This window comes from Adiantum capillus-veneris, chromosome 9 (assembly GCF_014529385.1).
Source record: "Adiantum capillus-veneris isolate H3 chromosome 9, ASM1452938v2, whole genome shotgun sequence".
Lineage (NCBI taxonomy): Eukaryota > Viridiplantae > Streptophyta > Polypodiopsida > Polypodiales > Pteridaceae > Adiantum > Adiantum capillus-veneris.
In genome coordinates, this window is record NC_140939.1 from 37,603,219 (window position 1) to 37,620,034 (window position 16,816).

Sequence of the window (16,816 nt, forward strand, 5' to 3'; positions counted from 1 at the left end):
AAATTCACCACCAAAATTCTGCTACAAAGAAAAGGAAAGGCCAAGGACATTGGTGAGCCCATGATAACATTTTAAAATAACTCTTGCAACCTTCTCCTTGCTTTCATAAGAAATTTAAAGTACTTTACCTCAAGAAATTTAATAGCAAGAGGAAAGTTTCACACAAGTACCAATGTTTTAAACTTTGTTGTGGTTGAAAGTAGACTAAGTCAAAATACCAACAATATTATAAAATGTTCAACTTGCCTATGCACATGGCAAAAGGAACCAAGGAATGCAAATATATAAGATGAACCTTTAGTTCACGAATGAGACAAGATTTTCCACAAGCTCTACATATCTTTTTGGGGACTAATATGTAAGGCAAAAAATTATCATTTGCTACTATAGATTTTTCCTAAGGACACAAGAACACTTTCTTGGACCCTATGCCAGTAGAGTAGCATCTGACATTAGTTTTTCAATGCCAGAATGATCCATCCATAGGCATAATCGAAAGCCTTTATCCAAGTTAGTCGTAAGAGAATATGGTTGCCACCGTCAAATTTAGTACGCTTCTACCTCTAAAGATACGTCAAGATCCTTATGAAAGAATCTAACTTATTTCATGGTTAGATATGGTGAGGGTTCACATAGTAAGGAATATCAAGTGATCGCTAGTTCATGGGCTAGAGGTCACAACAATCTTCACTAGCTTGCAACATGCAATGATGTGGTTGTTATTGGAGGTAGAATTCTTCAATTGTTCATGGTACTTGTGCACCAAATAGGGTTGAGATATACTTACATTTCTCAGTCATCATGGTAGTTGCCCATCTAGTTCCCCAGCAGACAAGTGGGTGTTTGACCAAGTGTGATGACTCAACTAGGATTAAACAAAAATATTGAAAAATTTGTGAAGGCAATGAGCATTCGAACTTGAGATCTCCTGCTTCTAGTGCACTACCTCGTCCATCTCACCTATACAATTTGATTAATCATGTGCTACATGTAAGCCACTTTTTGGTTCATGAATGTTTGTGTAGACTAAAAATAGGGTTGACTTGCTCATTGCAATCTACATGTTAGATGAGCAATCCAAATTTGAACTATAGCCTTCCTAATACTCTTCGTGCCCATGGATGGAGTCTCTGCCTCCACAAAAACTTGATGGATGTTGTTGTTAGCAGGGACACACAAACTAATCTTCTAATACCAAAGAAATAGAGATTGCCCAAGGATACACTTTTATTTCTTTACACATGGACATCCAAACTGTATTACCCACCAACACACTGCTCCCATGTTCACCTATGAGTAATGGGACTCCAAAAGCAACCATACAAAGAATCCTCTAATTTTGCTACATTTTTAAACTCTCTTGCCAAAATTTTGAAAACACGTTTCTTTCCTGCATTACTAGTACATTGCCTACTACCAATGTGATGTGAATAAGTGCATATAGGAAACGAGATAAACTCCTTGGCTTCAAAGTTCATACAAGCACCTCACTGATCAAAGATTTGGATAGAATCTTATTACAAGCTGAAGAAGATACCATGCATTACAAGTGGCTCAACAACAAATCTACTACAAACCTGAATAGAATATGCAAGTAGAATATTTGTAAGAAATGTAGAACAATATTGGATTTTGTAGAAAGGAGAGTAGAGAGAGATACAATGCAAAGTAGATTAGCAAAAAATCAAAATTTAGATAAGCACTATAACAAAGCGATGGCATCATCCACCCATGCGCTCTCATGGTAGAGCTTAGATGGAGATAGAGACAACTAGAGCTAGTAAGTAGGAATACAAGAGATTGGTTATCCTTCAATATAGGATGTCATGGTTTATGGAGATGGCCTCTTTATATAGTGCTACAGTGGGTGGTAGATAAAAGTGTGTGTGTGTGTGTGGCATGTGCGGTATTGACTATGCCAACCCACCCTCTGTAGTTACCGGCCATTAGCCACTAATCATCAACCACTGGTCATATGACTAATGGAATGTATAGATTGTCTAGTATCATAGGGAATATTCTAGGAATATACCCTTAAAATCTCCCTTGGGGGCTTTCAACCCTTGTCAAGGAGACCCCAGGTCCCCCAGACCCACAGTCCAGGCACGATTGGATTCCCAAATTAGCTTTATACCATCCACGATCACAAATAAAGACCTCATTATTGTGAAATCTCGAATCCACTAAATACACTACAAGAGGTGTTATCTTAGTGATGCTCATCCTGCGATGCTCAAAACTCAAGGTGATGCTATCAGCATCACTATAGGTGCCGCTATATGACGCTCATAGCATCGACTATAGCAATAGTGACTCTGGAGGTAAAATAACCAGAGAGCGCCAAAACTTAGATCTGTGCTGAGTTTTGGTGCTCTCGGATAAACGAAGACGAAAACAAGTATATGCTCTCACCTCCCTCTCTCTCTCTCTCTCTCTCACACACACACACACACACACACACACACACACACACACACACACACACACACACACACACACACACACATGTGTACACACAACAGACGGAGGTAAAATAGAAGCTTCATCCTTGACTTCTTATAGTGAGCACTCAGTGAGCACAAGACTGATCTTGCTTGGCACACACATATGCTTAGCCTAATACTCTGGAAATTTTGACTTGCCCTAGGCCTAAGGTATTGCTCTCATAATAGCACACTAATGTGTATAGTTCATTCAATATTAACCAATGGGATATACCCTAGGTTTCAAGTAAAATTATCCTTGTGGTTGGTTAGTCGGGGATGAATGTGGTTTAAAGCTTTTTTTCACCGATCCACTTTTGCTTTAGTCTAAATATAACTACACACTTACGATCTACCTTATTTCGGTTGTTTTTCTGTAAGTTGACAAGAGGATCTGACTAACACAGAGGTGAAAACCCTGTATTAGGCAAATCACATGGGCCTCGTTAAAGCCAACCAGGGACCAGCTACCTACTTCGGAGACTACATGAGCTGGCTCGTGATGGCAAAGAGGGGCTTGTGAATGCTAAGAATTGTCTGAGTTGTATTGAAAGGGATTGCATAAACAATACTACTTAAAGGCGAGCAATACCCCTCATTTAGTAGGTTTATGTGTTTTCATATGAATTGTTGTGCTTTGTTTCATTTGAATTGTGGGTGGCAATACTCTGTGTGCGTAACATTATGGCAAAGTGGAAGGATAAGCAAACAACTATGGAGGTGCAAACACTGGCTTCTTCTGAGATAGATGGGCTATTCTGCTTGATGTGAAAAATGAGTTTGTTACTTAATACTTACTAGAGAGATGCCACGATTGTTTTACTTGCATCTAAGAGAATGAGTGCTTGTTTTGCATGTATAATCCCGACTAGATGAGTGCCTTCTCTAATCAGAGAGGGTTTGCTTGAGATACAAGTTCATTGTTGCCCTTAACTACCTGATGTAGGGTGGAGCCTCATTTGGCCAAGTATATCTTGGTTGAAATTCGGTTGACTGTTTATACTTTGTTTGTTTAATGCTGCAAAGATTAATTGGTTGTGCATGTACCAACAAAGCACTAGATAGCCAGGTGATGTATGCAAATAATATAGGCTATCATGCTTTTTTTGGAGCTTGTATGATAGTTGCAAAATCTATTATTTGTTAAATTTATACAATATAAGGGTATGCTACTGGATTTAATTCAAATTTTTCTACTTGTACGTAACATGTTTCTTTGACTTTCCTTATTCTCTTGGGTATTCTCCTTACCGGTTAAGGATGACTCAGAATGGGCACAACGAGTGAACTTTGGCAAGATCCCTGGCGGAAGGATTGATCTGGCAGTTTAAATGAAATAAGACTCCTGTTTTACGGTTTGGTATTCTGTAGTAGGCCATTGACCGGTTCCTACTAAAGCTTTGTATGGATGAGTGCATATTTAATGTAGTAGCCGATAACATTTGCTCCCTATTACTCTAGTCGAGAATCCGCATAGACTTGCAGGAAGGGTTCACTAGACATTATTAATGGTGAACATTTTCATAGAGTATTGATGATGTTTTGTAGGGTCTCTTATACCCTGATTACCATGGGGTTGAGAGTGTTTCAATAAAAAGATGCGTGCCAGAGTTGGTAGACATGTTCAATGGTAAATATATCAGCCTGACACTCGATAATTGTAGGGTTATGAAAAACGCGATTTTGATATGAGGTATGATCTTGGGTTTACGGATGCCTAATGCAATTTGACTAACTAGATGATTTTCGAACCAAGGGAAAGGTATGACTGTTGAGCCGTGGGGCTTTTTTGATACCTGCACTTAGCAAGATTTAGTGGTATAACTTGGGTTCCTTGGTTTGTTTTCCTTTCTGATTAGGACTAATATAATTCTTGCCGGATGAACAGACTTTGGTTGATTACTTGGCTGGTGGCGTGTTTTGGAATACTAAATGTAATAGGACTCTTTGGTTAATGCATGGTAGTAGAATGGCGGTATAGATTTCCTACTAAGGAACTATGAATGATCCCATATGCATTCTCACTCCTGATATGGTACTCCCAAATTTCTCTTTAACATGGAATTTGCTTGTGCTTGCTAGCATGGTAAATCATTTAATATACATTGACATGGTCTAGCATATCTCAGAATATGCATGAGTGTTTTCTCAGTCTCCGTTAGTTTGTTACCACACGTTTTCAGAGGGATTTTTGTTACATGGTTTTATAGGACCTTCCTGAGTGGGTGAGATGTTTCTATAATGAATACAAAATCTTGATACTTGATTACTCCTTATGTAGGGTGTGGTACACTATGGTATGCCACTGATTGTTTCCTACTAAAGCATGTATGATAAGTGCATGTATCATCAAGCTGCTGATAGCATGTGTTCTCTTACTTTTGCTAGAATCCTACATAGACTTGCTGGAAGGGTTCACTGTACATTAATAATGGTTGAACCCTTTCAAAGTTTGGCAGATGATGTGCATGGAATCCTATACTCAGTTACCATGGGGTTTGAGAGTGTTTCGGTTAAAATTTGCCTGCCAGAGTTGGTAAACATGGTTTTGTGGCAAATGTATCAGCATGACACTAGGTTGTTATATGGTTATGGAAAAGGAGGTTTTTTATAAGGTATGTTCTCGGGTTTATGGATGCTTAATGCAAATCTACTAAAAGTTTAAAATTTGGACCATGGTAAAGGTATGGCTGTGTAGCTGCAGACCCATTTTTGCTACCTACATTTAGCAAGATTCGATGGTATTACTTGTTGTTTTTCCTTAAGGTGTAGGACTAACAGAGATCTTGCTGGATGTGCAAACTTTGGAAGAATACTTGGCTGGTGGCATGTTCTGGCATACTCAACACATTAGGACTCATTGGTTTATGCATGGTACATAGTAGAATGGTAGAGCTGGTTTCCAACTAAGGGAACTATGAATGATTGCATATGCATTCTTGTATCTGATATGGTACTCCCAAACTTGCTCTGTATTATGCTAACATAGAATCTACTTGGGATTGCTGGCATGGTAAATGTTTCATTATGCTTTGAAATGATTTGACATATCTTAGAAAACGCATGTGTTTTTGTCGGGTCTCCACTACTCTGTCACCAAAGGTACTTAGAGAGATTTTGGCCCATGGTTATCAATGGCATGTTTGAGTGGGTGGGATGGTTTTTTATTGAATGCATAAGCTAATACTTGGTTGTTGTTGGATAAGTGCAAACAAGGTTCGATAAATGATGAGGCTAAATCTTCGACATCAATAAAGGTTTGTCTGATGGGATTGGTTATGTTCACACCGAGTGATAATGCGTCTTTCAACCTTTAGCTTCTCTAAAGGCAGGGAGGTGGATCCAATTCCGCCACATGTTTGAATTGTACTCGGCTTAATAAGAAAGGTTGAGGTCTACATACCTTATGGGGTTGTGGCTTGGGTATGATAATGCAGTGAAGCTTGGTTGTCCTCTTGACTAAGGACATGCTATCAAAGTAGTATCTAAGTTTATATACAAACAATTTTCTTTCATGTGATCTAGCGGTGGTAGGATGTTTGCTTCAATTAAGTAGTAGATGATTTGAAGATTCTTTACTAAAACCAGGCCTGTAGGGTCTGAACAATCTTTTATATAGAAAAGGGTTGTGACTATTTGGCAACAATACTCTATTTACTCAAAACTAATGTCTATTGATGCTAGGAAGAACCGAAGTATAAGCTAACTGCACGGATGAGTATTGTGTTTGATCCTATCAAGAGGGCTCCGATCTCAAAAAAACTTAAAGCAGCAAGAGCTGGCTATGTGGCCTTCTTTGCGGCAAGAATGTGGCAAATGTTAGGAAAAGAGCCTATCTTAAAAGGGTTTGCAAGAATAAGGAGATTAATTATAAAGATTTTTAGCAAAGGAATACCTCATTTGTAAATCCTGTGTCGTTTTCATTAGGTTATTGTAACAGATTTGCAATAAGGAGTTGAGCTTTCGAGAAATACTGGCTGAGATGTTTGCCGTGTTGTCATATAATTTGTCTTTTATGAAAGATAACTTTCACTAAAAAGTTTTACCTTTGTGACATGGATAACAACTAGGATGCCCATGCATCACCTGTATATAGAGCCAATGCTAACTGAATGTTGTGTTGTTTTGTACTTATCTAGAACGGTGACTTATACCAACCTGAGATTATTCATTTGTACAAAATTTCCTATCTAAGTGTAATTTGTACAGAAAACCTTGTTTTAATATGAGTTCCTCGGTCTTTGAACATATAAATGTTCGTTTGTGGGTAGTATATGTAGATTTAAAACACACACACACACACACACACACACACACACACACACACACACACACACACACTGAGTGAGAGAGAGAGAGAGAGAGAGAGAGAGAGAGAGAGAGAGAGAGAGAGAGAGAGAGAGAGAGAGAGAGAGACAACGAGAAAGAGAGAAAGATAGAGATAGAGAGAACGAGAGAGCTAGAGATAGAGGGAATGAGAAATCTAGATTTAGGGTTAGGTTAAGCTTTAGGATTAGGGTTTAGATTGAGGGTTAGGTTTATGGTATGTGTATATATATATATTTAGGATGTAAATGATTCACAACAATGTAATTTAGTTCTACATTTTTGCATAATGGCAATTGTATTGTAACTCATACATTTTTATCTAACTTAACAATCAATCAATGCGTTCCAAGTTTTTTTGCCCATGATTTGTTCATTAAGCTATGCTTTTGTCAATTCACTTTTATCAAATTTGCATCTCATTTTTGGATGTGCAACCTGTTACCTCTGTCAGTTTTAACCAAGTTAGTTGTTTTCTCTCAAAGATTGTACAATTTTTGCTAACTATTGTGATTGGTCTCTGTATATCACTTCAATCTGAGCGAAGTGAGTCAACAAATAAGATTTCCAAATTCTACCCTTGCAAAGACCTAAAGAACTAATCTGCAACGTGGAAACTAAGTTAACATGTACTAATTTGGATTCCATGGAACCCAAACTTGACCAGTGACCTTGTATTTTGTTGCTCTAACACTGTACAAGCTCAAAAGTCCAAAATCTTGTCTCTGGGGCTCAAAAGTAAATAATCAGATTATTTACTTTTCTTACTTTTCTTACTTTTTAGACTTGTTTTGCCATATAGACACCTTGTTGTAGTCTCTAGACAAGTTTCAATGAGTTTGAGCAAGATTTGTCAAAGTTATCAACTGTTTAGTGTCCACAGTCTCAGTTTTTAAGAATCTGGCTTAAGTCTCACTTTTGTGATCCAAATTCCACCAAACTTGATATGAGTAGTCTACTTGATATGCTTGACCCTATGACATACTCAATTGTGCAAAAACTCTCAAATTTAGGGTAGATGTAACTTATGGGATTTTAAAGCATTCTTTTGCCAAGATGATGATATAAACAGGTAAAGCATCTCAACTTAATCTCCCTAGCAAAGTTTCACAAAGTTTGGATAAACCCTGCTCAATTTGTCAATACTTTTGTGTCCGCAGATTGTCTTTACAAAACTGGCCACAATTTTCACTTTACAAATCCAAATTTTACCAAATTTGATGTGAGTGTTCAATACAATATGATAAAACCTGTGTTATGCTTGGTTGGCCAAAAATACTTGAAAATTGGACAAAAATAAATAATCATAATTATTTACAATTGTCAAACTTTTAGCATATTTTTTATCATCTGAGTATACACACATGTTAAACTCTTTAAACTAAGCCTCCGAGTCAAGTTTCATAAAATTTGAACAAGATTTATCAAGTCAAACTCTGTTTTTATCAAGTTTTTGGTATGTTTTGTGATCCAAACTCTATGAGCCTTCACAAAAGATGTTTGTAACCATGCATAGAGTCTCTGGTATCAACCTTGATCAATTTGAGCCAAATGTAAATAATCGCAATTATTTACTTTTGGCCTAAACTCAACAATTTTTTCAATACTCAGTCTTTCTGTGACATGTTTTAAGCCTCCGAGTCAAGTCAAAACTTAATTTGGCCTTAATTCTCAAGAAAATGTAAATAATTTGAGTTTTTGTCATTTCTTGAAAATTTACCTCAATTGCATCCTTATGCTTACCCACTGGTTCATATAACTTTTATGAGCATAATCTCCAACCGATTCCAGTGGTTGACAATCTTTTGATGCTGTTTCAAGTCGTAGACCTAAAATTCTGTAACTTCACATAAACAACTCTAGATGTTTCTTTTGAAGTGAACAAGGATTTGAGATCCACCTTGGATTCTACTTACCCTACTCTTAGGTTCTGCTGCAATTGGGTTATGGAAGGTGTCCACAAACACTTGTTTTCTTGTTTTTTTCTATTTTCTTGAGCATTGATCTTAAGACTTGTCTTGTCCATCAATCATCAATCCCAACCTAATCCTACAATCCTACAAGGTACTTAGTAAGTACAATCTACTCCCAAGCTACCTCTACACGGCAAAAGACGAAACTCTTAAGCTATGTAATTTTAAAGAGAAAGTTGAACTCTAGGTGATCCTAGAGGAAGCTAAAGGACAACTACACTAGACGCTCTTGTTTTCCCTAGTTAAGGTCTACTTGTACTCGGCAATGACGCCAAATGTGGATGGGTTTTTTATCTTATTGCAAACATAGCGAGAACCATGAATATAATTGTCAATCCATGGGACAAGGCTGACTCAACTTGGAGGCTACAAGAGAGTGTCAATCTCTTGGAAAACAACAGACAACTCACATCTAACTCAAGCTACACTCAAATGACCTAAGTCATCAAAAGCTAGTCGCTAATCGGCAAGCAAACCATAATCGTTACAACATCAAACGACATCATCCGAATGCTATGAAACTTCTAGGACAAGTATATAAGACCTAAGCACACTGTGCTTATGGTCTCAAATCTCACTTTCAATGAGTGGCAAAAAATACGATTATTAACAGCAGTGAGATTTTGACCTAGTAGTTTTTGACTCCGAATGCATCTAAATGCTTAGCAATGATGCCCCAATACCCCGCCTATACTTACTTCATGATTTTCTTGCTTATGATAAAATTAGGCCGTAGGTTGGCGACGTCAAATGCTATGATTTATCATGATATGTTTACGTCAACGCGTAGAGTTCTTACCTGTAACTGCAACGCAACGGACATCACTGCAATGTGACGACAAACAAGGGAGATAGAAGCATGAGAAGGAGAGAAGAGAGCACCATAAGCTCACGCTGTGTATTTCTTATCCAAAAACTTAATAATAACTTTACAAAATTAGCTTTTATACCTTAGCCAAAGTTTCTTAGGTCAAAAACTAATCATCTGGGAGCTCTAACCAAGGATAACCTGATAGAATATGGAAGCTTATAGCTGTGGCTCATAGATTACAATATCCACTTGTTCAATAGAAGTTACAATATTCCCTATTTATCAAAAGAATAAGTGTTTTTACAATGAAGCTCCCGAAAAATGTTACATGGGTTAGCTTACTGCTAACAGGGTGACTTGGGTGATAATTGGATGAGCTTTTGTAGCAAGCTTTCCATGAGCTTTTAAAAGCTCGAGGGCTCATTGTAAAAGTTTTTTTTTTTTATTTAAAGGAATGTAGAAGTGTGAATTACTAAGATAAAAAAAAGAAATACAAGACCCTCAGGATGGAGGAAGGTAGCCTCATTGTAAAAGTTGCTACATATGTCTTCGAGAAAATATATGAGATGGTTACACTATGCTACTTCAACTTTTCAAATGTTGCTTCCCTTTTTTTTAGGAAGAGAGAGAGAGAGATAGATAGATAGATAGATAGATTTTATTATCGTCCTCGGAGGTCAAATATGACCTATGGGACCAAAGTTACATGTGATGTAGTATGTGTACGGCTGATGAGTGACTCTCAATGCTCCAAAATTGTAGTGATGAGAGTCGCAATGGAGAGCCCACACTTTGGCTGGGAGAGGAAAGTGTGTAGGTCTAAGTTATGGCTGAAAATGTGAGAGAAGCAAGTTCGGATGTGATCAAAAGCTGAGCACTCTAGTAGTGTGTGGTACTCAGACTCTCGAACTTGCAGTGAGCATAATAGAGAGAGAGAGAGAGAGAGAGAGAGAGAGAGAGAGAGAGAGAGAGAGAGAGAGAGAGAGAGAGAGAGAGAGAGAGAGAGAGAGAGAGAGAGAGAGTTGACAGAGAATGAAATAGTATATTGACATCTTCAAGAGGCAAAAATGACCTATGAGATCAAAATATTACAAACTGGTGAATCTAATATTATGTCTGGGTACAAAAAAGAGATGTTAAAATGAATATAGGAGTACTATTAGCTGGAATTGGGTCGGGTATGTGTGATCATTGATACAATGGGTGCCAAGTACAAGAGGATGATATAATGGGTCCTATCCTCATTTGCATTGTGGATGTCATCCAGATAGTATGGCTCGAATCCTCTAGTGCAGTTTCGTTGCTCTGAAGCTCTTCTCCTTAGTCGCAGGCATCTTGACCACAGAGAGAGAGAGAGAGAGAGAGAGAGAGAGAGAGAGAGAGAGAGAGAGAGAGAGAGAGAGAGAGAGAGAGAGAGAGAGAGAGAGTATGTGTATGGATGATGAGTGACTCTTGATGCTCCAAAATTATGGTGATGAGAGTCGCAATGTAGAGCCCACACCGTGGTTGGGAGAGAAAAGTGTGTAGGGTAATATGGGTGGTGTAATGTATGAAGCGTGACCCACCGGATTTCTTCCAAGCCGTAATACATTTGCGTTGTAGAAAAGCTTCATTCACTTGGGAGTCAATTGAAGCACCATGTAGCAATTGTAATACATCCCATCTCCCAAACCACTTCTTTATGTCTTGCATCCATCTTGTGCATCTTGTGCTTAAGATCTTGCTTTTATGCGTCTTTTGAACTTTTTTGCTTGCTTCCCATGCAATTGTATGAAGTTGATGTGAGGGGTTTTGACGCATCTTTATCATGTACTCCACAACCCTTTCCATGCCCATAACCTCAACTGGAAGAGATCCCGACTCAAGAAGTAGGAGCATATATGGTGTTTGTGTCTTAACTTGGAGAAAGTTCGTAAGAAAACACTTTTGAACATTCTCAAACTCTTTCCAAGTAGACTTTGAGATGCTCCCGCCCCACACTTCAACTCCATAAAGGAGAACCGGTGTCACCAATGCATCAAAAAGGTACTTCTTGAGAACCTAACACTTGATGTTTCCCGCATTACACATGTTCTCAAATGCATAATATGCTCTCTTTCCCGCTTCCAAACGACGCATAGCACATTCATGCCATTTGTGATTGGACGGAACCTTAAGGCCAAGGTACTTAAAGCTCTCAACAACTTCAAGTGTCTCATTGTTGTACACAATGCATGGCTTCTCCTTATGGTTGGTTTTCACAAGCATAACCTTTGTTTTGGATTCATTTACAATCAGCCGACTATGCAAGCAAAAGTTCTCAAGGACAACCATAAGCTTTTGTGCATCTTCTAAAGTGTGTGCTAGAAGCACTACATCACAAAACAAAAATACAATCTCTTGCCTTTTAACCGACTTTCCTCTGTGAGAACACGAAGAGTGATAAGATGATCAATGGTGCTATGGCATCGACAAAAACCCACTTGTCCTTTTGCATGCTTGTCATTCTCTTCAGCCCAATCAATGTAACCATCTCTTCTCTTGGTCCCTTGCTGAGGTAAATCTAGAAGCACTTATTGCACATTGCTCTTTGGTAGACCGTCTCCTTTTGGACCCCTATTGAGATGCAACCATTGCTCCTTTTGGTCCCTTGTTGAGATAGGTCTAGAAGCACATGTCTATATCCTAAATCTTGTTCCCCTTTTATCTTACCATATTAAATGATCAGTTTAATGCTTTATCAAGGACTTTTGAGCATCTTTTCACTCTTTATCTAAACCACCTTTTGCGTGATCTACCTTGTTGATACCATGGACATGCTTTAAGGCAAATCATTTTTCGGCACAAGAAAAAATAACTTTCTTAAAAGCTTTCCATTTAGTTTCCAATGGTGCATCGCATTGGAGCTTTGTCATCTATAACTTTTTCTTAACCATTTCAATATACATTGGTGCCTATTTGAAATCCATACAAAGAGATAACTTTCCTTCACTTTGGCTGAAATTTTCATGCTTATTTGTTTCTCCACATGCAAGTTCAATAAATAAGGTCTAATGGTCTGTCTGATTCTAGAGTCCATTGACCAAGTGTAAAACTCTTTATGTGATACACGATGGCTATGGAGAGTAGCATATAGTTGGCTAATCACACTATCCCCATTGTGTTTTGTACATGTAAATCCATCGGTTCCACTCTATAAAGATATACCATTGCCAATGAGCACACCCATACTATTGCACATGTGTAAAAGTAGCTTTCAATAGTGATCCGGATCTTTCTCATCCATCGAAGTACGATCATACAAGTAAACTTCCTTATCTTCCTTAAAATGTATGGCATATCAAATTGTTGTGTGTCATGTTGTTATGTTTTTGTGCAGACATTCTATGGCAATAACATCACCATTGTATTTAAAATAAGCAATGTCCTCCTTCAAATCACTAAATGGTTGATCTCTATCCATGCAAACATAAAGGGGGTAATCATGGTGAGGAATGTAGCAACTGGCTACAAAATGGGTGCTCTTGTTGGTGTCATAATTTTCAGCCATATATAACGTTTGTGCTTGTCATGAATTACAATTGGTACAAAATATTTCAAATCTTTATTAATCATACAAGCTATCCCTCCTTGCCCTCTTAGTTGCTTGAGATTATTTGAAAACATCAATAAATGTACATTGTATTCCTTGCTCCCATCAATCCTTTGTGCATCATACTCTTAAGTTTCAACAAGAAGTACAACATCAGCTTTGTTAGTTAGTTCATCCATGCCAATCCCCGCATTCCATGGGTATCCATTGCAATTCCAAAAGTGTACTTTCAATTGTAACTTAGCCTCATATGTCACATATTCCTATTTTCTTGAGCTAAAAAACATGAGTTAAATAAAATATCAAAAATATAAATTTTCAAAACAAAATCTTGAAAATTCAAACAATCTTTGCCCCTTCAACAACTTGCTCATCTACTAGACACATCTTGTGTATGTTCTTCCTTCTTGGAGTGTCAATAACAAGATTCTTCCTCCTAACTCGACAAATGTACAAACGTAAAGTCTAAAAAAATTAGCCAATGTGACTAAATGATGAAATCATCCAGAGAGATAAAAGCTAATCAAGGTCAACTTTTCTTGCTTTGTATTTTGCAGCTCTCAAATTTGATGGCAAAGAGGAGGATACAAATAGGGCAGCATGGTCTTCAACATCACTGAAAAGCGAGCAAAGCAACCCCCCCAGTAACACTTAGGAAACTGGATCTGAATCCTACCATCGTTTTCATAACATTCAACTCAATATGGATTGCTTATAAAGCAAGAAGGGTGAGGCGGTACAAAGCAACGGTTAAAAACCCATCCACACTCCACAAAATCTCATCTTCTTCTAAGTTGGGAGTGGCAGCTGCAACTTTCTGACGGCATGGTAGTGGCAACTCTCACTTCTAGAGCATCCAAACGTTAGAAGACAAAAGTGATAGCAGTCTTTTTAATTCGGTATGGTTTCAACCATATTCGACGTAGGTTTATTTTTTTGCTCACCCTTAGTCCCCAGCTAATTCTAAACTAACATAATATGGTAGAAGGGAGAGCCCTTTACACATGTCAAAATCTGCGACATGAAGGCTAAAATCCAAAATTGAGAGAAGCCTGTGTGCACACGATAAAGAGGGCGAGAGAAAGAGAGAGAGAGAGAGAGAGACCGCCAAAGGCGGCCGGCCTTAGGCTACTACTAGTAATGAAAAAGGGTGTATGGGTGTAAGCAGTATCGTATTGTATTGGATATTAGTAAGAAGAAGTTGTAAGAACGATGTGTCGGGATCAAATGCATATCTTTCCATGTCTGTGACATCTACATTGTAATACTTGTGTCGAGTCTCGACAACGATGAAGACGAAGGCACGCGCTTGGCACTCTGCGTTTTTATGGCTCGTCGTCTGCTGCTGCTCGTCCGTGGCTGCGTTACGTTCACGCTTTTCTTCTCTGGGTGAGTCCCTAACAGCCTAGGCGTTTTCTTTTTCTCACGCCCACCTTGGCTTGCTCTTGTTTGTGCATCAAACCCCTACAGTATGCATGCGCAGACACCATGCAAACACACACACACACACACACACACACACACACAAACACACACACAGCTTTCCCCCTATCATGACATATGCTCGTTTTTCTGCAATAAAACCCTAAAATATGCGCGTGCACACACACAGACAACACGTGCACACTCCTATTTCTGCATCAAAACCCTACAATATGCATACGTGCATGCGCATGCATGCATTGCACATATGCACACACATTGCTTTTCCCCTATTATGATGTATACTCGTGTTTCTGCATCAAAGCATACATGCACGCGCACACACACACACACACACACACACACACACTCTCGTATGCACTCTGTCATATACAAAACCGTTGCTTTTTCCCTATCATGACACAAATATGCCTGCTAATTAATTGCTATTAACTTGCTAATTAAGCCCATGTTTCCTTCACACATGATTGTTCCACTTTGACAGGGAGTGATGGCCAATTTAAGGATGACCCATTTAGTGACTCCCTATCCAAAAACTTCTACGGGCAACTGAATGATTGTAGTTGTCCTGGACATAGAGGTACATTATGTGATCTCAGCCATCTCAAATCTGTAACACAGAAGAGTTCAATCGATACTGATGTATCGGTCGTTCAGGTCAGCTTCAGATCCATAGGAGAGAGTTTTTGTTTTTGAAATTATCATTGCATTTTCAAGGGCATGGGTAGAAATGATTGTCATTCAAAACAGTTTGAATTTATTATACAATTAACTAATCGGATTACATGCCGTCGGCCCCAGTGCTTGAAAAGAACCTAAGTTTAGTGTAATCCCACCTACAATTCTTGAAATTTACCGTCATATTTGAAATTTGAGGGTGAGAAACCCTGCAAAACACAGAGAAAACCTTCAAATATAGTCAAATTACTTCCAAATTTTCTCATATGTAGTTCGGCCTTATGTATGGAATTATAAAGTCTCCACAATTTCAGAAAAATAAAATTCCTTTCAAAACATCACAAATGTATCAGGAAAGGGTGTGTCTTTGGAAATGAAGAGCCTTGTGAAAGGGGAAAGTCAAAAGACTTTGCATGCCTATGTAAAGAGGTGGTCGAGCGTGCATGCAATGTGTGTGTCGTTTTACATTGGTATTCTTTTTTTTCTTTACTTTTACTTTAGGGTTTTCTTCTCTTTAGAGTTTCCTTGCGGTATGTTAGTACCGAGTTTCTTTGTTTTGAAGCCTATGTAAGGATTAGGTGTATGATTAATATATATGTTAAGCACTACGACTTCCATTATATTTGTTGAAAGTGTAAGCTTCATGCAAAACCGCCCTCAAGTAATATAATAGCACATATTTGCACAGAATCAATCAGTATTTGTTTGACAGAATTAAGTTTTTGAAATCAGGTATGTCAAGTCTCACATATGGGATTAGTGTGTATTTTGACGGGATTTTGTTTTTGAAATTAGGTGGTTAATGAATGCCCATATTGCTCGGCATCGATCATCACCTTGGATTGTAGCGTGGTTTTCGACATTCTTGATAGCCGGTGTTCCATCAATAATGATGAACCTATCAGGCCTCACCAGCAAACGCTTGATTTTTATCGGGGGGCACCCACTGCTAACCTCACTATTCACTCAGCTTACTTTGATTGTGTTAATTTTTAACATGCCACCCCAACCTTAAGCAATACGCAACCAAGAGCAATTTCACCTTGTTACTACCTAGGGAATGGATCCAATTTAAGGGCCTCCATTCGCGTCCTGTTCGTTTTGTTTTAGAATGCCCACTTGAGGCTTAACCTTACTTTTTATTTTATCGGTTAAAATTGTATTCTTTTCATCAGAATTGTACATAAAGTATCATACCCATGTGTTTTCTATTAAGCAATGTAGCATCTCTTCCTAGATTGATTGTGCTTGTGTGTGCATGCATGCTTTTTGTTTTCACTTATCTTTTGCCATACCATGTGTTTTTGTAATAAAGTTAGAAAGCAAAATTACATTGGGGTGGGTTTGCATTTGACCTTAGATGAATGGAAAGGGTATTTGAGGGCATCTAAAAGGCAAAGTTATTGTATGCTTGCACAACAATCAATATTCTATTGATCAAAATCCTTCATACTTCATCCTCTTGTATGGATAGAACACAAAGGTATGCAACTCAACCTTTAAACCATAAACTGTAAATGTTTGACATTTG

At 38.2% G+C, this 16,816-nt stretch overlaps 1 protein-coding gene across 2 annotated transcripts; it reads left to right on the plus strand.

The window, feature by feature from the left end:
* Positions 1-14,352: 14,352 nt before the first annotated feature.
* On the plus strand, positions 14,353-16,500 carry LOC147450360 (uncharacterized). 2 transcript variants are annotated; one of them, XM_086520706.1, is made up of 3 exons: positions 14,353-14,553; positions 15,092-15,187; positions 16,081-16,218. In XM_086520706.1, exons 1-3 carry the CDS (start codon positions 14,454-14,456, stop codon positions 16,086-16,088), a joined length of 204 nt encoding a protein of 67 aa, XP_086376832.1. In that variant the 5' UTR covers positions 14,353-14,453; the 3' UTR covers positions 16,089-16,218. The 2 variants fall into 2 exon arrangements, with proteins under 2 accessions (XP_086376832.1, XP_086376831.1); XM_086520705.1 differs by having other exon boundaries at positions 14,367-14,553; positions 15,092-15,264; positions 16,081-16,500.
* The last annotated feature ends 316 nt before the right edge of the window (positions 16,501-16,816 follow it).